This window comes from Bombus fervidus, chromosome 14 (genome assembly GCF_041682495.2).
Source record: "Bombus fervidus isolate BK054 chromosome 14, iyBomFerv1, whole genome shotgun sequence".
In the NCBI taxonomy this organism is placed as follows: Eukaryota; Metazoa; Arthropoda; class Insecta; order Hymenoptera; family Apidae; genus Bombus; species Bombus fervidus.
This window is the reverse complement of record NC_091530.1, coordinates 5,391,838-5,415,111: the sequence shown is the minus strand read 5'-3', so window position 1 is coordinate 5,415,111 and position 23,274 is coordinate 5,391,838. Positions and strand designations below refer to the sequence as shown.

Here is a 23,274-nt window from a genome sequence, read left to right as displayed (position 1 = left end):
TATATAATTTTACCGCACAAAAAGAATTGTAAAAATGATAATATTTTAAACGCAGCAACATTTTATTGCAATGTTATAATTGTAGAAAAGTATTTCCTTTGAAAATGAAAATTAATTAAAAATATAAAAAGGTGAATTGGTTATATTTAGGTATATATACGTACATACGTATTAGGTATATATATGTATATATATATTATATTTATATTCATCTTACATATTTGCTAGTAAAATATTATTTACATCAATTTGTACATACAGCCGACCATTCTGGTCTTTTGTGTAACAACATATACAGGTATGTATACATACATGTGTTATAACGTAAATATTTTGCAATTTTTATTTAATAATGATATGTTGGTGCATCGATAAAAAAATATTTGTATTAAAGATCTAAAACTATTTTTATAGACTTACTTCAGACATTGGTAGTATAAGGACATAATTTCATAACATAATTCATATTCTTGCATAAAAGGAAATATTGACTAGTACAGTAAATTATATAATAATTATTAATTTGTAATATAGAAATTAAATAAAGAATATCATTTAAACAAAACGCTTACAATTAGTTGATAGTATTATAAATTCATTCTATCGTAGAACTCATACATATATAATACACAAACTAGGATACATACATGCATACAGACACATACAGATTTTTTCAAAATCATGGAATATTAAGAAAAACAACTTCTCCTAAACAAAAAGAAATTAAGAAGTATTTTATTATGTTGTACAATTCGAAGATTTGGTTTGAAGATTTTAAGTGTTTTAATTCTGGCGCATGCTCTTTAAGTATAGGATCAAATGTGCATTAGCACATTATGTATTTAGATCAGAAAATATCTGGATAATGATTTTGAGAGATATGTTTTACATCTATTACATTAAGATAGTAGATTACAAATAAATTAAGAACATAATATCTATTTTCTTTCTTACAGCTCTTGAATACTCGAAAAACATTGAGAAACCAATATGTTATGCATTTTACCATCTAATACCTGAAATAGCATGTGCTAGAAATATAGGCTGGAAATTTTTACTTTTGGTTCTTGAAAATCAAGGTTTAGGTACAATTTTTCTATTTGTTTTGGTATGAAAAATTTACTTGCCTCAATCAACCTAATAATTATGAAATATTTTATATATACTCGAATGTCTAAAGAACGATATAGAAATAATATATTTATTTAAAATTTTATTTATAACAATGGCTGGAAATGCTTTATATACGAATAAATTAGTCCAATAATATGAGAGTGCATGATATTTTTCGATTATGGCTTTAGATATTGCAGTTTTAGAATGAATGAAAGAATAGAAATAAATGAAATATATATTTCCTATTTATAAAATAGAAAAATTTTTTTATTTATAGAAAATATATATTTATGAGCAAAAACTATAAAGAAATATATAAATTATGTATATCATAATATATATTATTTACAATTCCGTGGTAATTTCATCTTGTGGTCGGAAACCGAGAATTGTAAAGTCATCAATGAGGTATTCACGAGCAGGTGACCAATCTGATAAAATAGTATAGTTAGCAGCCTCTGTACTACTTTGAAATTCCCACTGAGGATTTAATTCACGATCGAGTCCATTTGCCTCGCATTCATCTATTGCACAAGTGGATTCTGTTAATGTTGCACCAGTATTGTATTTATGATTAAAAGTGGAAATGGCAAGTTCTTGGAAATGTGTATTCGAAGGTTTCAATCGTTTTTGGTTATCATATACTAGTGGAGTTGTTTGTCCTATGCTAGATCCATTTGGACTAAGTTTCTCGTTATAAGCACCAGAACTGTTTTGCCCAAGACTGGAGCTCACAGGGCTATCTTTTATATATCCAAGACTGGAACTTGCAGGGCTGATACTTGATTTGTCGCTTGCTTGAAATGTTGTAAGTGGTGCATTTGGTTGGAATGTAGTTAGATTGGTTGGAGTGGTTCTTGTTTCATAAGGCTGAGGTGATTGTGTGATTGTTACTTGCTGTGTTGAATTTATTTGGACGGATGCTGTTGGTTGTTGTAAAAATGTTATAAGTTGAGCCACCTTGAAGTATAAAATGTTATCTTTTAAATTTGATACAAAATACATAATTTTTTATTGGTTTATGTAATTTCACTTAAAAGAAATTCTTTTTTACTCATGCATATGTAATTACTTCTTCAACGTGCATGACTCACCAAAGTGTTTTAGAGACTTGCATGGAAAAAAGCAAAATTTAGAATAACAAGCTCTTTGGAATTCAATTTTTGTTTTTAATATAAGTTTTGAACAAAGAAATTAGCTTACTTCAGGTGAGCTGTGCCTTTTGTATCTTCTTAATAATCTCTCAGCCCATGAAAAAAGTCTTTGCCAATCATCTGGAGGAATTGGTATTTCATCGTCTCTCCTATTAATAAGAACCAGTATCCTTGCCAAATCCCGCAAAACTGGTCTGTAAATCATAATTATAATAAGGAAAGAATATATCTATTGATAGCTTATGCTAATTGCATAATTGTACCTATAGGCTTGTATTCCAACAGCACCATCTCCATTATTTCCTGAATAGTACAACTCCCTGACTTGTCTCCTTGTGTCATTGAGCATAGAAAGAAACGTATTACCTTCCCCTCTAAGCATTGCAAGATGTTTTAAAAATTCTCTTCTCTCTGCACTAAAACATAAATCACATTTTTAATATTATTCATTTTTAATCACACTTACAATACATTAAAGATATAGCAAAGAATACCTGTCTTCAAACTGTTGGATTAGCTTAGCAGCTTTTTTCTTTCTTCTATGTACAATTATAGCCCCACATAATATTATCAGAATACATATAGTTGCACCAGAAACAACTCCTACCAAAATGGCTACTTGACTACCAGTAAATCCAAACATATATCCTGTTTCTTTACAAATTCTGCCCATGTATTCATCTCTAGTTGACCAATCTGCAATATGACCTGGTGGACAAGTATCGACACAAGTACCTTGATGTAAAAGAACTGCACATCTTGCACATGTTCCATCTCTACATCTCTTGCAGCCACTGTGTCCTTCAATACATTCTGTAATCATAAAAAATGTACAATAGTTTCCTCTATATAATAATAAATATTTAAGAATCAAATAAAAAAATATAATGGTTTTTTAATGTTGATTAATAATATTAATATATTTGTAGTGCTACATTGCAATGCTATTAACGATTCATTTTTAATATATTTTTATTTTAAATAATCCAATATAAATACTATTATCCATTTTATTAAAAACTATATTATCAAAAAACAACTATAACTTGAACTGTTTTATACTTCTAGAATAAAATGTGCCACTTTATGAATCTCGCGTAAGAGGGACGTAAGAAGAACAGGCAAGTCGAATTCTTGCGTTGATCAATGATCCATAGCCTGAAGCTGTGCCCCAAATGCTTGACACACATACTCGCCAAGTACCAATGTTAAACATACTTAAATATACGAAATGCTAATATAAAGTGATCTTTAATTACGTTATTCGAATCAAAAATGTCTTTTACGTGTAATATATTTGTCCCTAACGTAACTCTCTTTATAATGGCAATTCCATTACATAATTTTTTAAATTATTGTATTATTTATAAAAAATTTATATAATTTTTAAATTTTTGTTTATGATTTATATTGTTTTAAACCGTATTACTTATTAGATGACCTAATGCAAACTTTAATACATACCTTCGTGGAGGTATGTATTCTAAAGAAGAAGAGCAATGACTCGTAATACAATGAAACAGAGTCCTCGTATCAGGTAGACCTTATGTAGTTGTGAGGGCCTATTAGTACGTATATGAGGAATGCGGTTGTTGGTTTCATGATTACGTGTTCAATCCATTTCGTAGGGTAACGGAAGGATCAACGATTACATTCTCCCTAGGTTGAGAACGTTATCTCGTGTTTCTACTTCCTTTGTCACATTCTAAACTTTGAATTCTCAAATTTGTTTCACTCGATGTATAAACTCAAAAAGTTTACATCGCTTGAAATAAGATTTCAAAATATACACAGAGTAGAAAACAAGATACATTTATTTGTATACGTAATTATATTAATATTGTTATAAATTAATTTTTGATACATATGAAAATTCAATGATATTTCAATAAAAAATTTAGTTTGGTCCAAACTTATGTTAGTTTATTTAATTTAGCTCAGTATAACAATGTATTAACAAGTAACGATATTACAATGATAAACAAATTAAATATTTAAAAGATATTTCTAAATTACATAAATTTGTAGAAAATTTAAATAAATATGTAACATGTTTGACAATGAAAAATATAAATTGAAAATAAGTTGAAAAATATAAATATAATTTAATACGAAACAATGCAAAAAATTCTTCTACTATATATAACAGTGTATAGACGAAGTAATAGATACTTCATGAAATAAGTGAAACTTAACGTAGCATAGAATTCACATATCGATTCTAAATACTTATATTTAGTTACAACAGTTGATTGTTTCGAGCATGTGCAGAAACAATGCCGAATTTTGTCAATAACTTCACGATTCAAATATAAATTCCAATGCAATTAGAAATAGAAAACTTACACTATATATGATACATATTATCTAATACATAACAAAGCTGAAAGTGAAAATTATATATCAATTAATCTTATTTAAAATATTATTTTTCTTTAATCTAAGGCGTTAAAGAATGTTATAAAAAAAAAAAAAAATTGAAATATGTACAACGAATTTTGTTTCATCAATTTTATCGTATAAAAGGGGGTTAACGACAAAGAGGGTTAAAAAAAGTATTTTTAATTTTAAATGACACGTCGCGCAAGCTGGCAAAAAGAAAACCAGAAAATTCAAAACGGTTCCAGTATTACCAGTTTCTCCGAAGCAAACAGATCTTTAGTTCGCACTTGTACCGATAGTTAGGTGAGAAAACATCTTTTAAAAACCCTTTGATATGCAAATGATTACAAGATGGAGAAAGGCAAAGGAAATTTCTCGTAGATGAACATTAAAGAGTTCCTTTGTTTGGTTATTCAATTTCCTATCTACACGTGAATATTTTATTCTGTATTTAGTTTAAATTTAAATCTGTTCCGTCAAATACGCTTTTAAATTTCTTACCTTAAATGTAATTTGATTATATTTTACACTATCTTGATTTTTGTTTCTGGTAGCACTTGAACATATTATATTCATAAACATTCGAATGTTTATGAATATTCAAATGTTTACAAATATTGAATGTTTATGAATATAAACACAACCACAACGATCGTATACAAACTTTTGTAAATTCTTTTACACGTTTCTATAATTAAGTAATTTATATACATATATATAAATCATTTTTATACTAGTAAATAAATTCCTTCACATGTTCATTGAAATATAAGTAAACGATGGTAAAGAAATTTCATTTAAACAGAATTGAAATAATTAGAATGAAAGCAAAGTAATAGACAAAGAAGAAAAGAAAGAATAGATAATATGATTGGGTATGTATTCGGGATTCTAGCAGCGTTAAGCGTATCATCTTGGTGGTATACCCGTGGAAGTTGTACGACTATAAAACTGCAATCCAATGAAGGGTATATGCCCCCAATGAATCAACGTATAGTCCACCTGACTAGCAGGAAGTACCATTACTGGTCAGGTGAAACTTTTCAACGATCCGCGCACGGCATTCCCCTCTTGTTGCTATTGGCGCACTGCTCGTAACATCAAGTGTTGGTGATTTACCTTGGAGGAGGTTCTCAACCTCTAGAGATTAATTAAGATACTTATTAATGTAATTATGCACGATAAGAAAGGGACGTTCGATCAAGATCAGTTGTTTTCCATGATTATTTTTTTATTTCTCATTTGCTCCCCTTTTTTTCTCAACTTTCCGATATCTTCCACATAAAAAGTGAACTAGCGCAAGCTAAGGGAAGTAAAACGCGTAAATTATCGTACAAAAAAATTTTACTAGTAAAAGAAGGAAAAAGAATTTTCCTTTTCGGTACATCGTAGAATTTTACGCAAATCGTTCCTAACCGTATGTACTTTCACTTTTAAGGAATGTTCGATTGTATTCGAACGCAAAAATAATATAGTCTCTTGCAACGAAATTATCGCTTTCTAACCTTTTTACGCCAACTATCCTGTAGTTTCTTAAGATTTCCGTTGTAAAACGATAACAGATATTGTTACAGCTCTATTACTTTTAACGTAGTTTTTAGACTCATCGTGTTTTCTACTTTCACAAAAGTGATTTTACAACTATTCCTCTGTGTGCGCAGCATTCGTATTTTGATAGCGCTATATCACGCTGCGATAATCAATAATGCAATTATCGTTTATTCTGATTTTCGTGAAATTATTTTTAATGATAAAAAATTACACCAGCTGAACGTCTGTAAGTACCGCTTCAATGAACTCATCGCTGTAAAGAGCGAAATACTTGTCGAAAAAGCGATCATGAAACTATCCAATAAACGATGAAATTTCAGGAATGAAATTATATATTAATGAGAGTCACTGCAAGGACGTTGAGAGGTCGGCAAGCTAAAGCAATGAGTCTATTGCGAAATCGAAACTCGCGATATACAAGATGCAATCGACGAACTCGAATGTTTAGCCTTTTCCTGTACCGGATGCGCGAGGGAAAGTCAAAAGAGTAAAGGAGGTTCTTTATTCTTCGATCCGAAAAACCAAGTGAAAGTAATTAATAATTAATCTATAGACAAATCCAATTAATTCATTCGCTCTTCGACGATTGTAAACAGATGTATGAGCTACGAAAGAAACGATTACTATATACTGTGAATTCATATATAAAGTTCATTATCGTCGATTTTTATGTCATTTGATGCGTAAAAAGAAAGTATTTTCATATGAAATAATGGAAAACGAAATAACTTGTTAATTTCAAATGTAGATGATGAATTCGTGAAGTTCTCGTTACTTTCATTTCAAGTATTGTATGACTTTAAAAAGATAGATAGAATCCATCCTTTTTTTTAACGAGTCACGCCAAGTTAACAAGCTAGAATTTTTCGACGAAGAAGAAATTATACAATGTGTAGAAATTATAGAAGCAACATTCGACAAATTATTGTAGAATGCAAAGATTAATTTCTTAAATGTTCCTTTGGATTTTTTTTCGCACTTCCCAGATATAAAATAAATTTCTGCGTAGTTGTTAATTGGATGAAATTGCAAATTTTTTTCTATTTGAAATAAAGGAAAAACGGGTCAGGAAGTATCGCGAGCAACGGTTTCACTAGAAAAATTTTCTTACGATAGATCTTGATATTCGCGATGTTTTCACAGTAGAGAATCAGAATGTGGAACGATTCAAATGTTAGAGGTACATCATCGTGTATAATTATACGATGTTACGGTAACAGTTTTAAGGTTTTATTATTTTCGTGTGTAATCTGCGGCCGAGATTCGTGTTATTAGGTTACTCGAGAATTGACTACGGACTACTTCGTGTTTCATTAGTTCGAGGAACGATTCAATGATTGTTGATTCAAATGAAAGTATAATAGCTTTAGTGTAATGATTTTTTTATGGAACATTCTAATAACCATTCCTTTAATTACAGGTTGTTTTAGAATAAAATGTAAAAGATTATGAGAAATTGTTCAGGAAGTCGTACTAGTTATATGTAATAACTTCCACTGTTCTCATACTAAACGAGATAGTAAGTTTAATATAGGATGACCTTTAACTCCTTGCGTGACTAACGAAATTTTAAAAATTGTTTTATTTATTATTGCTTATTTTTTCTCAATCAAATTCGGATCTATAGTTTCATACAATCTTCTGTTAAGAGAAATGAATTTTTATTACTAACAGATCAATTAGGTGGAATAATTTTTCAGATAGTTAATAGTTTTTCATGTTTGGGAATTTTGTGGTTCAGAAGGAAGACAGAATTTTCTAATGGAGTTGATAATTCATAATGTCTACGGTATATTTTCATTAACATCTAACTAAGAAATTAAGTATTCCAGGTTTAATTTGCAGATGGTTTATTCCCGTTTTTGGACATTTTAGCCTGCATGAAATCCATTAAAGCGACCAATTAGCACGAAGGAACGGAGTGTCGTGAAATTAACGAGCACAATTGGTAAATGGAGCCGGATAGCAAGCAGATGCTCGTGACTGGCGCGTGCGTACGCGCGTTTACGCGTCTAATCTGACATAAAACGCGTAGAACAAGCGGTACTGTGTCAGCAGCGCATCTTTTCCATAAATATCCGGCAATGGCCGTTATTCCATTTTATCGCGACCGTTCATCAACGATCGCCGCCTAAATTTCAATTGTTTTAACAATGAAAAGAATTTATGGTAGCGATAAGCGTTATATGAGATTGAATAAAAAGTACATATAGTAGGTTTTACATTGTTAGATTGTTCGAATGTACGATTGTCATATGCCTGAAACTTTTCTTTCTTCTTTCTTATGCAGAAATGTATTTATACTGTCGTTGTAAACGATTCTTCGTTTTTTAATATTAAAATATCTCGTCGACACAATTTAAAAATTTTTATCATCGAATTAATAAAATTTGTTATATCTTTTTATAATTAATTTGTTCTATATTTTTAAAAATCAAATGCAGATTATAATACAAATTTCAAATTATATCGTTTACTAATGTAGATTCACTGTTTCATACCGTAAGAGTATTAAACACATCATTGTCCTGATATGTCTCGTAATATAAATTCGAAATTGTACCTAGCAATTAGCATCTCTATTAAGAAACTTCACGTTGTTAAATGTTGAACCGTCATTACGCTTTACTGACATCATGCACGGTAAGTTCACTTATGCCACTGTATTATCGCATAAATGCATTACGTCACTGATGCAACGCTTTTGTTCAGCGATCTGACTGACGATCATCGTGTTCTTTCGACATAAAAAGGAAGAACGCTCATACGTAAGTGCTATATGCATACAGATATAATCGAGTTGCTGCCAATTAAATTTTCATTCTTCGATTAAACGGATCATTAATAGACATTATGCAACCCAATTATAGCAGATTTTTAGAGAAATTTCCAAGAAGATGAAAGAGGAGTTTTGACGAGCTATTCGATGGAACGAAATAAATGAAACTTATTCTATTTTGTCAGTAGTTTAAATAACAATACTCTATTATTAAACAGATTATTTAATATATATTCTTTAGATTCGATAATTAAACGAATTATCACAACTGAAATTGTTTGTAAGTTTTTATAACTATCTGATGTGTAAAATAGAGAAGCAGATCATCGAAGTAATTTTTCTGGATTTAAAGATAGTTAAACTTATTTCCAAACATTTGAGAGCCACATAGAAAATTATATTATATTATATTAAACTGAGTCAGAAGCAAGTAATGTATACTAATTTCAATACCTTAAAGATGTTTTTTAACAAAGTTTTTCTTCGTTCTTTGACAACATGTAAATTTCATTAACCGTTATCAGTCCGATGAATTGTATCGTAACACTTGGGCAAAGAATGTAAAACTCACTTTCCAGTATTTCATGTGAATTCGCATCAACGATCGGTGAGCATTGGGAGAAAGTTCTGGTCTTTTATATTTCAGGCTAACATTTCGTAAAACTACATTCTACGGTTTTGCCTAGTTGCAGAATGATCCGTATCTTTATATTTTAACCGATTATCCCTTCCGGCAACGAACGTAATCTACGCAATTTCCATGTAACTATAAACTTACATATTAGAAAATGTATCATAATTAGTTTAGAAGAAACGTACTTTTCGCTTGAACAATTTCTCGTCGTAGGAAAAGTCGCTTTCTGATACGAAGAGTAAAAAGGAGTCATCCTTTTTTTCATAGCAGAACAATTTCAGAATTCGGAATATATTTGATCTTGGGACTGGCGTACATATTTACTTTTCTATCTTCTTCGTAATTTTATAAATATCGCAAGTTACTAGAATATCGTTTGCCTTAATGGTATAGCTTCCGCAAGACTTTGTCAATTTTTTACCTAACAAGCCCTTTGCACTTTCTACTACTTTTTAGAAAAACGTTCCCTTTTACTCAAAAATGGCGTTAAAGTAAAAGAAGTCGACAAAAAAGTATTTTTATCGTGTTTCTGTACTGCGATCTTGATATAACAAAAACAGAAGAAAAGAAAGCTAACAATCGTCATCGATCATTGATTTAGAGAGCATCGCTAAAAGTAACCCAGTTTTGATCGCGCACGAGTTCATTTTCGGCCAATTGGTGAAAGAGAAATTGTCATTTAGCCGCGTACGAGAGCTTTCCACATACCCACGGTCAATTTAGCTATCTAGAACGACAATCTGCATCATTGCCAAAGTAGGAACCGAGTTCTCTCTCCTAAACGTTTCCTCGTTGCGGAATCCGTTCCCGTTTCGCAAAGTGGAAGTTCCTCGGTCACCGTGCGACAATCAATGTCTAAACCAGGAGAAACTTCGTGAGATCTTCAACCAGACTGTGAAATACTTGGTGAATTGAAATAATTAAACGCTGTCACGCCATTTACATCGGTCCATGCTAATTGCTGGCTGTATTTTGTAGAAACGTACAAAAGGTTTCGATGCAACAACCGTGTATAATCATCATAGATGCTAACCATTGTTAGTAACGTCTTTGTACTATAGTGAAAACGGCTAAATGATACGTAAATTAAAAGAGACGAAGAAATTACGCGTTGATCAGTATTGTAAAGGTATTCGTCGGTTCTATGAAGATTCTACGAAGAGAGAGAGAGAGCGTGTACGACTTGTATCAAAGAAATTAAAATGTATAGGGTTATTTAAAAAGATATGTAACGCAAAGAAAATGATCCTTTACTTTGGATATGTGTTTTACGTTACAAAAAGTCCTTAAAAGGACGTTGTAATAAATCTATTAAATTTCTACGTGAAATTAAGAGAATTGAGAATTCTAGTAATAGAAATTTAATTTTTAACGAGGGAAGAGAACACTGACTTCTTAATACCATTGTACAGAAGCATGCTGAAAACAATCGTTTAGGATCCTTCGCTTAAATTAGCTTCGTTAATTGAAGCTTTTCGAAACTTTCACTGATTATTGTTTTGATAAAATAACATTTCACTGGTAGATTTTATCAAATCTATACTACATTGTTAAGATGATTATCGTATCGAAATTCGCAAAAACAGAAGGAACATAAAATTAATTAGGCACGTGAAAGTAGAAAATACTGTAGAAATATAATACACGGTTTAACCAAAACTCCTTTAGACGATAAAATATAAAACGTATAGGTAATTCGATATTTGTGTAGGTGTTACTGTTTACGAAAGTAAACAGATTTATAGTCGATCAAACATTGACAAACTTACATATAGTTGATTAAAAGTTGACAAAAACCACGCAAGTAAGAAAACATTTTTGTTTCTACGTTCATAGTGGTCACGTGAAGTTTCCCCTGTTTGGCAAATTGTAAAACGATACTTAGGAACTAGCTTTCGGATTTCTTTGGCACCAAAATGACGAGATTACTGTAGTACCAGGAAGAGACCAAATTCTATCGGAATCCTAATCGTGTCGTTGTAGTCGGCTAGCCTCGATTGAGTACTGCGCGCATGACTAGAATATAACAGTATACGTACATTGGGATCTCACCGTTCGATTATCATTTTAAAGCGACAAAACCTTCGATAATTATTTTCATTCGTATACGATTCTGTTGAAAATGGCTGGTTTGGCCAAAGCTCTTTAATTAAAAGTGCAACGCACAGAAACCTAGTTTTTACGTTATTTTCTTTACGTATTATGGAACGAACGAAACCTGGGTAAAAAATCGCTTCTATAGCTACTAAACGTTAACGTTTCTACTAAATATTAATAACAAATAAAAATTCTGCATATTGCGCGTATCCTGTGTCTTTTCGCACCTTGAAATGTCCCATGAATGCATAAATATCGTCGATCTAATTTATTATGCAACGTAACGTCATACGAACGATCAACGCAAAAGGATAGACGCGTTTTGGGTCCGTTGACCGGTGGTATCGTCGCTCGAGTTTCTCGTGTTTGTACAAATAAGTAACTGTACATCGGGATTTACTTGCGTGGTCCCCGAAGCGAGCGGTCTCGATGCCGCGCCGCGAAGAGGGAAAAAGAGGCAGGTCGCGCACCGAGTATTCATTCTCCGAGGAAACCAGTCATTACGTAACTTAGTTAATGCCAAGACCTATCCCGGCACCACAGAAATGTACAGTTATAACTCGTGGCCCGATCCCGTGAAATAATAATAAGTAAAACGTAGAGAGGGGAATGGAGCGAAGAACGAGAGAGACGTCGAAGCTAAGAAGGAGAAGAACCCTGGGGCATTGTCGCGTAAAATGCACCGGTGACCTAGCAACGTTGTCCGCATAACAATGAATCCGCATCCCGCTTCACGTTTTCGAATTCATTTTCCCTGGGTATTTGCCTCGCTACGCGAGAATCCGCTTGTCGGTAAATCGAGAGGGGAAACGCACAGGTGTAAAAGCTTGAATGGCCTGGAGGTGTTGAAAAATGTTTACCAGCTGATTCGAGGATATTCACATACGCATATTTCCCGTCATAAGTAATCGGTAGATTGCAGACGTTTATGCGTGTATGAGAAATTTACAGGTGGAAAAGTACACGGAATAGACATAATACGCAGAGATGTATAAAATATCCGAAGTGCAGTGATAGGCGTAATATTTGGTAGATGAAACAGATGTCTGCTTAGCTTTCGTTCTTTCCAGGTATGTTCATAAATATATGGACCTGCATAAACGCTCTAGTAGCCAGAATCTTGATGCATTAAAGCCTTGTTCGAATTAATCGAGTTATACGAGTTTAAGAGACTTTACGAGGAAAAGGATGGAAATTTGATAAGATATTTTATGTCAAGTAAGTCATGTAAGTAGAGATAAATTTCTACGGAGAAATGGCACGGAATTGAAAAATGTCTACCGGTTGTTTTTAAGCATGTACATGTATACATATACGTACTTCCGGTCATAAATACATAATCAGAATCTTGATGCCATTAAAGCCTCGTTCAAATTAGTTATTTGAATTCAAGCGACTTGACTGATGTCAAGCGATATGACTAATGAGAAGGAAGATGGAAGGATGAAAGGATGTTTCAGGTTAGTGAACAATGTAAAGAGAAATAAAGGTTCATTAAGATTTCAAATGATCAATTGAAAAAAAAAAGACAGGTACGCGTTGATAAAATGGTTTCAAATTGCTTGAGTTCAGATAATTAAAAAAAAAAAAAAAAAGAAGAAGAAAAGATACTAGTGAAAGTATAATGAAAGATGATGTTGACACTGTAAGTTGAAAAAAAGAAAGAATAAAAAGCTGCATATAGATATATCGTGTAGCAATATATCGTTATGAGGAAAATTCCGATGAAAGAACAACGTATTTCTTAATGAACGTATACGTTCTTCCATTCACACGACACCGTTACACGTATACAGAATATCGGTTAAACTGTACTTTCAAATATGGGTAACGATCTTCGGAATAGATTCACAGAACAGAATCGGCTCGTAATCCAATGCCGTCGTTCGCATAACAATTGCAAACACCTATTATGGATGCATACATAATTTAATAGCTCATATTTTTCTCAGCTTAACGAGAGATAATTCAACACGTTGCTAATTACTATCAATCTCTATTCATCAGCAATGTAAACTTTAAATAATTTCAAATATGTATTATTTACACGTATAAGTGAGAAATATTTAAAACATCTCATTTCTATAGATAGCTTACTTTTCATTTTACGAATACGATTATTTTTCTTTTATCGAATAAACTCGACAATTATAATTATTTCTATGCTATCTTAACTTCTTTTCGCTACTTTTATGATTCTGATTCTACATTTGATAGAGTTCTTCGCTAATTGTAATTGTAAAAGCTACGTTTTTTCATCTACTTCGCGTTGTGTAAAACTAGATCAAACTATGTATTTACCTGCATACAATATTTTCATTCGCGAGATGCTACATTTACAATTTAAGTTCCAAACTTGAGATATTTAAAGGTAACCGTCTGTTAATATACTTGAAAAGTGGATCATAGATTAATAATTTTTCGCAGAAATTTGAGGCAAACGTTATTTTATTGCATCGCACGAGTATTATATTTCGAAACTGTTCTCAGCGAATTAAAGTTCTTTATAGCAGGTAACGAGATAGCCGAGGATAAGAGGAACGGAAAATGACGAAGCGGTAGACTGAAGAAGGATGCAGATGTTCCACTGACGATGAGTTACCAGAGCCGAGACGGAAGTTGTCAGGCCGGATGCCGATAGTAAGACTGCCTCAGTGCCTCGTAAAAACCTGCATTTGGATGATAAACTTACTGCTTTCTTTAGAGGGGAGTCACTCTGTCGTACATATGTCAAATTCTGTGTCTTCGTGTTCCGTTACGAAACTGCATTTCATCGTAATAATTTGCCGAGTTACATTCGACTATCGCGTAAAAACTTATCCTAAACTTTCTTATCGATAAAGCTTTCATTCCAAATTTATTATAAAAATCGTTAACTATAAAACCTCAAAATTTTAATAAAAAACAATATAAATGAAATTTAGTGGTATGTCTCCTTTATACTTCCAGTAAAACTGTTATGTATTTTATTAATAAAAATAAAATAAAAAAAAAGTCTGATTATTTGATTATTCTCTTTCGTATATCGGTTATGTTCTGTATATTGCTTTTTATAAATTGGGTTCATTATTTTCCCCAATGCATCGGCTATTGCCCGAAATGTTTTGCTTTATTATTTTTTGGTAATTTTTAAGGTTTTAATAACAATATTTTTTTTCAACAATGAATCGTTAACTTTTTATCGAATAGAAATGTAATCCTTCCACGTTTTGCTTACCTTTTTCAATTTATAATAGGAGCATTTGTCCTGCGGTCGACGTGTATATCTGTCGTTGCTTGATTTTATCTGCGCATCCCCTAAGGAATTTTTGAAACTAAACTCCGCAGTTAACAGGTCAAAGACTGAAGAAAGATCTAAATATTATTTGAGAAATTACAGTCACAAGAAACGTCTGGATAATTAAATATTATTAAAATATCATTACGTACATAGATATGATCAACCAACTAGCTCACTAACTAAGATAGTCGACACAAATTCACCATAAATGCAACGATCACAGAAAAGAACAACGAGAACACCTAAACAACGAACATACTTGCCGGCACTGTATTTCCAGAATACTATGCGTGATACTTCCGCTGAAGTCGGTCGCATGGGATCGCATAAACGTTCAAATATATTTACATTGTTCACTTGTTCAACTCGGGATCATCGGAACTATGTACTTGTACTGGTATATACTGTGGGTAGATGGAGAGTAAGGAAGAAAGAGAGAAAGAAAAAGAAGAATTCCGCGTTGTACACGAGCTGTGGATATACATACTTGGAAAATGCGGGTCTTGTTACGTAGGTAGGAGTTAGTTTGCCCTGCACCCAGACTCTGATGGATCAGGCTAGTTTCGTGGAAGAAAACGGTACCTTGGAAAATCAAATGGTAGTTCGGTGCACAGACTACTGTTCCCACTTCCCTTTCTACTAGCAGCTCGCCGCATCGAAAAAGTCTAGATTCCGCTTACCTACGGTGCCTTCGAGATCGAGTATAGTTCTAGATAAGAAACCACCGCGTGACCTTAACGAACCTGCTAGAACTCCAGTTACGACTGACTAGCCTTTCGTTTGATCGTCGAGCAATGATTAATTGGAATGCTCAATGGAAAAGTAATACAAGTGAATTCTTTCGTGAAACGAGGAAAAATTACACGAAAGTATCTTTACATTTGATAAATATAATTATACGTTTATTTCGTTTAATCATCGAGCAAGGAAACGATACTACGATAAACGTTTATAATAATTCTCTAATATTCACAATGTTCGTAATCTAAAATTCTTGTTTGCCGGCTCGACGTTGACCCATGTACAAGAAATTACAGCTATTTTCTGGTCTGATTTCTAAGTGGATCTAAATTATTTCTTATGTTATTTCCTTTCAACTTCACGGAACGTAATAGCAGCAAGTATCGGTGTCTAAAGTACTTATTAATCCCACAGAATCTGAATGACATTTATTCTCGTTTCGATATTATCAATTGATACAGGGACAATTTTCAACCAATTCAATAATCATCGTAATACAACATATTGTTCTTGATACGCGAATTATGTGCTTACAAATGCGTACGCGCACTCACTGATTTAAAATAGGAGTTCTGACCTGGTTGCACTGGGTGTGTAATTTCTACGGCAGTGGTGCACGCAAGTAATTCAACTGGTGATACGTAATTGCTTTAATTAAAGTGACCACGGTGGTGTAAAGATTTAGTGGAGTGGAATAAAATTCAAAAGGTAAAACGTATAATATAACGGAATGAACGATTTATTTCGAAGTTTATTACAAAGCGAGAATCTAAAAAAAGAGACAATTTGTTCCGAATAGAACATTAAATAATAATGTACTCTAGTAGTTAGAAAAATTCGACTTATCGTTGAATGAAAATCGATCCTTTTAATTAAAAAAGAAATCTCTATCGCTATGAGATTTACAACGTTTCTGTTCAACGTTCTGCGATAACATGATCGTTATACCATTAAAGTGTACAAAGAATCGTTTTCTATGGTTATACTCTGTATCAGGAACGAATTGTAGAGAGTATCGATGCATATGAAACAATAATCGTAAAACGACAGTCGCACACGATTCTACTAATTAAAAAAGCTCTGGAGTAATCTTTTCATCTAAATGATAGCTATGGTACTATATTAAGCACGCTTCGCTCACAGGATGCCACCGCTTATCGGACTATCAGCGATCCACTGATGGCACGTGTATATGATGGAAGACTAAACGCACAGTGCTAACCCCGGACATGGTCGGTGAATTAGAGGGAGAATAATTTTCCGACGAGAGAATGAATCATAATGTGCCAGGAAAATACACCTGCTCGTTAATTGACTAACAATTGCAAAATTTTATTACAAAACATATCGAACAATCGTGGAAAATATTTAACCCCCTATATATATGCATTTACATTTATTTACATTACATTTACATATATACATACACATTTCCTGCTATATGCGTACTTTATTTTATTTCTTTATGATCACAGCATATTCGATATTCCATTATACCGGGATCAAACGACTTAACGCAACAAAGAGAGAGTTTTCTAATGCTAATCGTCACCTGAATCATTGCTCGTCAATCTTTTTTACTATTAATGGAATATATGAAATAGATAAACTACGAAAAGTGTAAAGAAAATATTTAGAAATTGCATGTTATTTTATGCGCATTAAGGAATCGAAAATAATTAACGTAAGTTTTTCGACTAATTTCTAATAATTTAACAAGGTTTTTATGCATTTACGAAAGTAGATTTATGATAGAATATTCTATATTTATTTTAGAAAGATATAATAATTATTAAACAGATTAAATCGCAATTTTCATAAAGCTTGTCATTGCTTTCCAACTTCGTAATGTTCTTTGGAATTTATTACTATGATCCTATACTATGTATAATCAAAATATACTTTAAATTATTAGACATCGTAAAAATTACTTTATAATGAAACTTGTTAGTTAGTAACGCTTTGGACACTGTAGCACTACTGTTACGATAGAAATTACCAGTAATTTAGTCTGTACAGGTAACTAGTAGGTACCTGCTTTCTACTTGTAACGTGATATAAAAAGTTGCAAGTATTTACGTATAAGTTTCGCTTTCATCATAACTACTGACAGTCGCAAAGACATAAGAAAAAAAGGAAAACGAAACATCCTCGCAACTACGATAATGTTAAACTCCGTTCAACGTTAGAGATATTAAGAAAGAATAACGATAAATTCACCAGGATTAATTATAATTGTTGCAATGAACGCGCAGTTGAACATCTCGCACCATTACCTCACTAAGTAAAAATTCAAATATTATTACGTTGAATAAACGTGTGGCGTTTCTTAAGAAATACAGGTGTCTTCTTTCAAACGCATGGACATTTATTCGTATTTCAATTGTGTCTACAGATAGACGCATTATAAATATCATATATTGTTCAAGGCAATAAAGTAAAATACCTATGTATTTAGTATGCAAAATGATTATAGAGAAAGGGATACGAGGATTTGCAATACTCGTTAAGCGTGAAACTCTTCGCTAAAGTATAGTTACTTTATTATGAAACTAATCAAGAAAATTATTGAATATGACGCGAAGAAAAATACTGAACAGTGATGTCTGTTAAAAATATATTAGGTTGTACGAAAAGTTTCTTTCGTTTCATAAGATGATAATAGATGAACAACAATTTCTGTTTTATATTATTTTATTGAATTAGTTATGACCTATTCCTTCATACTTCTATTATTATGTTCGTACATAGTTCAATAGACTAATATAAAACAAAAACCATTTCCTTATATAACGAAAGAAACTTTTCGGACAACCTAATAAAAGATTAAAAAATTGTACGCGATTGAAATTAACGCTACTGGTAGGATTGTAGATACCAAGTAACTTGGCATCGTTATTTTATAAATATTTCTTATGTGTTATTACATAATATTGCAACGTAACATAATTGTAACTCTTGATCTACAGATGAAAATCTTTATGGATGACGTTAATTAAAATCTCTGTAAGAAGATTACAGAAAGGAAAAAAACTATTACACCGAGGCAAAAGAAATTGTGCAATCGCAAGATATCTTTTATTTAGCAAGGTATACGTCTCTCATTGTGCCCTAGAATTGTCTGTTAGCTCCGATTTAGCTTAAAAATAACAGTCGAACAGAGAGAGAAATCTAAATAAATAAACGTTCAATTTCATTTTTGCACGCTTCGCGGAAAACGAACGAACGTTTCATCAGATAAGATGCACGATGTTTTTTATTCTTCATTAGGGAAAGGATGTTAGGATCAATATTTAATTAACAGTAGCACGTTTCTTACAAATGTTTTACCTAATTACATAATCGTTTCGATAATCTCTGCGATTTATAAGAATTAAATATATGTCCCCTGTATTATACAAATATACATCGTAAATATAAATTATAATACATTGCGTAACAATTATGTCGTAATAAGCATTTTCTTTTTCAACTTTACGTAACCAATTTCCTTTAAAAAAAATGTTACGCTCCCGTATATATTACCATAGAATTAGGTAAAAATTTATTCCATATTTCACATCTGACGAAATAGTTACGCGTTTTAAGTACTAACATTTTCATTGGAACAGTGACGTTGGTGTAGGTGCAAATACTTTTCGTGCGTACCTTTCACTATCCCTCTTCTACTTTGCATGTTTTCACGTGCTCCTCAAAAATCCATTGCTTCTACGTTCTTCTACGTACTAACGTAAGTAGGATACAGGTATTACGATCACACCACCATTATGAATGAGATTTACGAGTAAAATAAATAAAACGACTAAAATGTATATAAATGTAAATTTGTATTCCTCGTTATAATAATCAAACTTTTAATTGCGACGTAATTAAATTATCGACTATAAACGTTCTTTCACATCACCGTATACCAAGTAACATCATTCTGTCGAAAAAATTACAAAGTCACTCTCGCGCCTAGGCTTGATAAATATTAACTAAGAGAATTCGAATTACGAAAGCTTCGAACATTATACGAAATGAATAACGAATCTTTAAAATAATATCGCGAGCCTGTTAAGGAATTCAGCGAAAGTTATGAGCTCAACCGATTAATTGGTATGTGTCCAGTGGAAACAATTAGCATGACTGATGAACTCATATAGAATGAATAACGAAACTATTCGGATACTGGATTGAATTTACCATTCAATAACTTAATTACTATTTAATTTATGAAAGTATACTTTCATACTGTGTGTATATATACTTGTGCACAAATGAACTATACCTCGAACAAAAAACCTACGCCAGTTTAAACTACGTTGTTTAAAGAGTTGCTAGTACATATCTCTTTGAAGTACTTTATCTCGGTTTCCTGAATGATTCATAGTATGTAGAGGATTGAAATGAAAATTTTCAATGAGTAGACATATGTACAACTATGTTAAAAGTGATGGCAAATGCCGCGATTTGCTTCTAGAAGGTTTCACGGAGGCACTTCCATCCTAGAGCTATGGCTATACCTTTCCCCTGCATCTACGCTCCTGTGCCCGGTGGTGGTCCGTCCTGGTCAGGGCCGGTGAGCACAGCCTTCTCTAACCTAGAGCCCGTACACAACCGAGTTCCAACTACGTAAAAACGATCCTCGTCTCCTTTCACTTGCACAAACAAGCCAAACATCGGTTTAGTATCATTTGGCTTGATTAATGGCACACCTCTATTACTGAACTTCTTCACATCTTTTTCTTTTTTTTTTCTCTCTCTTTTTAGAACATACAATTCGCTATTATTCAATTGAAGCAATTACGATAAGAATTTTTGTAAAATTTGTAATTAATTAATTGTTTGTAATTAATTGACCATACTAATCTTTTTAATTCTTATTTTCGATAAAAGAGAATCTTTATGAATATTATAAAGCTAAAATTTTTGTATAATTTGCAGCAACGTTAATAACATAAATTTTAATAATCGTAGTTAGGATCTCAAAGAAATTTACGATAATGATAACAATTGTGTTATGAACATCTTGATTAGTGCGCTCGAACTTATTCGTTAATTGTTGATTTAAGAAGCCTTCCTAACTTTATCCTAGAAAGTTATTTAAAAATAAGATGTATTTACGTCCTATAAATTCTATAGAAAATCTAAAGGTATTTCAGTTATGAAAACAATTAAAATATCTCGTGGACTCACGAGTTTTCAAATGCTTTACTGCAATACTTTTATAACGACAAGATTGTTTGTTATTAAACATGTTAGAAATAAAATCTACTATGCAGTGAGTATTAGAATGTCTGAGAATTAATTCTGCTAAACACTAGAAAGCTCTTAAAAACATTACAATGTCTAAAAAATACTTGCGAATAAATATTTTACGTAGAATTAGACTCTAGGTTATATTCATCGAGATTTCTTATTAAAATCATAAAATTGATATATCAATAATATCTTTATCGCTGTAATATGCATTCTTTAATTACTACATTTTTACTGTCACTTTGTTAACATTTCAAAATAAAGTAGGAAACAGAAAGTAAGAATGTAGATTACTCAGAATTTTTCTAAATATTGAAAATGTATCGACAGTTTAAATCACACAAATACAGATATGTTACACATATTTATTGTTTAAAAATTCTTATTTAAATACATATATTTCTATTTAATTATTTTTAAATGTAAACATCCATTTATGAAAATAATTGTTAATAAATAATTCTACGAATAATTGTTAGCATGACAACACTACAATGAACACTAAAGAAACAGGGTTGATATGAAAGGAGGATTTCTGGTATAGTGCGCCTACGAACTCGCAAGCATTGTACGACAATTAGCTTCGAGATGAACTGGGCTCGATTACTGTTGTGTTTGATAGGTATGCAGTGAAAAAGAATACTTTTCATGACATGAAATAGGCATAATAATGCAATACAAACTAAAACTCGGATTCACTAATTAAATAAACGAGATTTAGTCAAAAAGTACAATCTAAAAATGTAATTGTATACTTTGTAACATGGGAAATTTAATTTAAATTGAAATTTAAAGAACAAATTTAAATTTCTTTAATGAAAATTAAAATTCAATTATGAATTATCATTTAAAAAATAACAGCCAGTATGCAATGTTGACAAACAGTTAATTTATCTTTCAAGCTTATTAACTTAAGTGTTATGAAGTGGATTTGACGGAAAGCAAGGGCGCCAAAATATTAAATGTCAGTAAACGAACGTAGGAATCAAGTAGATTAGGATAACCACGTGTGCTTGATGTTTGGAACACCATAATATAGATATAGAGAAAATTTTTATTACCTTGTAATTCGTTATCAGCCCGCGTATAATCCAAAATGCAGGAGAGAAGTGCCGCACTAAACTTCACTAGCGTTGGTAAATTACCCATTTTGAATCGACATAATTTCTATGTCGATGCAAAAGTTACAAAACTTCATGAAAACTCAAACACCATACAATCACCACACAACACGACCATCTCTCACCGCAGTCAGTAGCATACTGAAGAAACTAATCCTACATCCTACTAGAAAGTGGGAAGTGGGAAGACTTTCTCGTTCCCTGACCAATGACAGGAAGATTAAAACCATTGATATATTGGGGATAAGACATACAACATTACATGCCTTTCTTTGAATTTCAAGATGGCGTATTGAGCGCGACGTATGACTTCGCACAAACATTCAAATAAAATATTTTATTTTTACAGTACCTGTAAATCGACAATTTTTTACCATCTTAAGACTCTGTAATAAGTCATGAAATTTTGCTTAGTTCACGTTCGTATTATAAAAAAATTTAAGTAAAAGTAGTCAAAGATATTATCGCTTATGATTAGATTATTACATTCATTTTAAATAACATGAAAAATAAAATAAAGTAGATTTATTTTATTAGTTGTAATATATTTTTATTAGAAGAATATTAATTCGTGATATATAACAGACCATAAAGTATTTGCTATTATGCACTACAGTTCTACTATGAATTATTATAATTTAAATACCAAAAGTAAAAATAAATTATTTGAAATTAAAATAAAGTGCTTGCTAACATAAAATTTTGCAAATCTCTTTCGAAAACAAATGTATTGTATTACAAGATTTCAGTTTTAAAATAAATTTCAAATATTTCTGTAAAATTTAGTGTCTCTTTTATTAAAAATATTCTTCGCAGTTTATTTTTGTCCTCAAATTATTTTTAATTGAAATAAGATTACCGAATAAGACAATTCTAAATCTATTTCTATCACTAGTTCTTAATATCTTTTTCACGACATTATTGCATGTAAAATAGAATATTTGTATTATTTTGTTAGATGCTGTAAAGAAAACTATAATTCATTGGTATATAATTCACAATATAACAGTGCATATTTTGGTTATGGATTTACTGTATTTAAATATATTTACAAAAGTTCATTTCGTTACGCTTTATAACAAAAAAAATTAAATATTAATAATACTATCTCTTTTGTCATGTACATAAAAATTTTCATTACGCAACCGAAATTTGCGTACTTTTTGTACGTAATGTTT

General features: G+C 31.5%; 1 protein-coding gene across 3 annotated transcripts; it reads right to left on the bottom strand.

The window, feature by feature from the left end:
* Positions 1 to 180: 180 nt before the first annotated feature.
* Positions 181 to 22,265, bottom strand: T48 (FU domain-containing protein T48). 3 transcript variants are annotated; one of them, XM_072017296.1, is made up of 6 exons: positions 22,037 to 22,252; positions 20,240 to 20,374; positions 2,765 to 3,083; positions 2,534 to 2,686; positions 2,320 to 2,464; positions 181 to 2,076 (listed from the first exon to the last, which is right to left on the bottom strand). In XM_072017296.1, exons 2-6 carry the CDS (start codon positions 20,250 to 20,252, stop codon positions 1,462 to 1,464), a joined length of 1,245 nt encoding a protein of 414 aa, XP_071873397.1. In that variant the 5' UTR covers positions 20,253 to 20,374; positions 22,037 to 22,252; the 3' UTR covers positions 181 to 1,461. The 3 variants fall into 3 exon arrangements, with proteins under 3 accessions (XP_071873397.1, XP_071873396.1, XP_071873398.1); XM_072017295.1 differs by lacking the exon at positions 20,240 to 20,374 and having other exon boundaries at positions 22,037 to 22,265; XM_072017297.1 differs by lacking the exons at positions 20,240 to 20,374; positions 22,037 to 22,252 and adding an exon at positions 8,767 to 8,857.
* Positions 22,266 to 23,274: the final 1,009 nt, after the last annotated feature.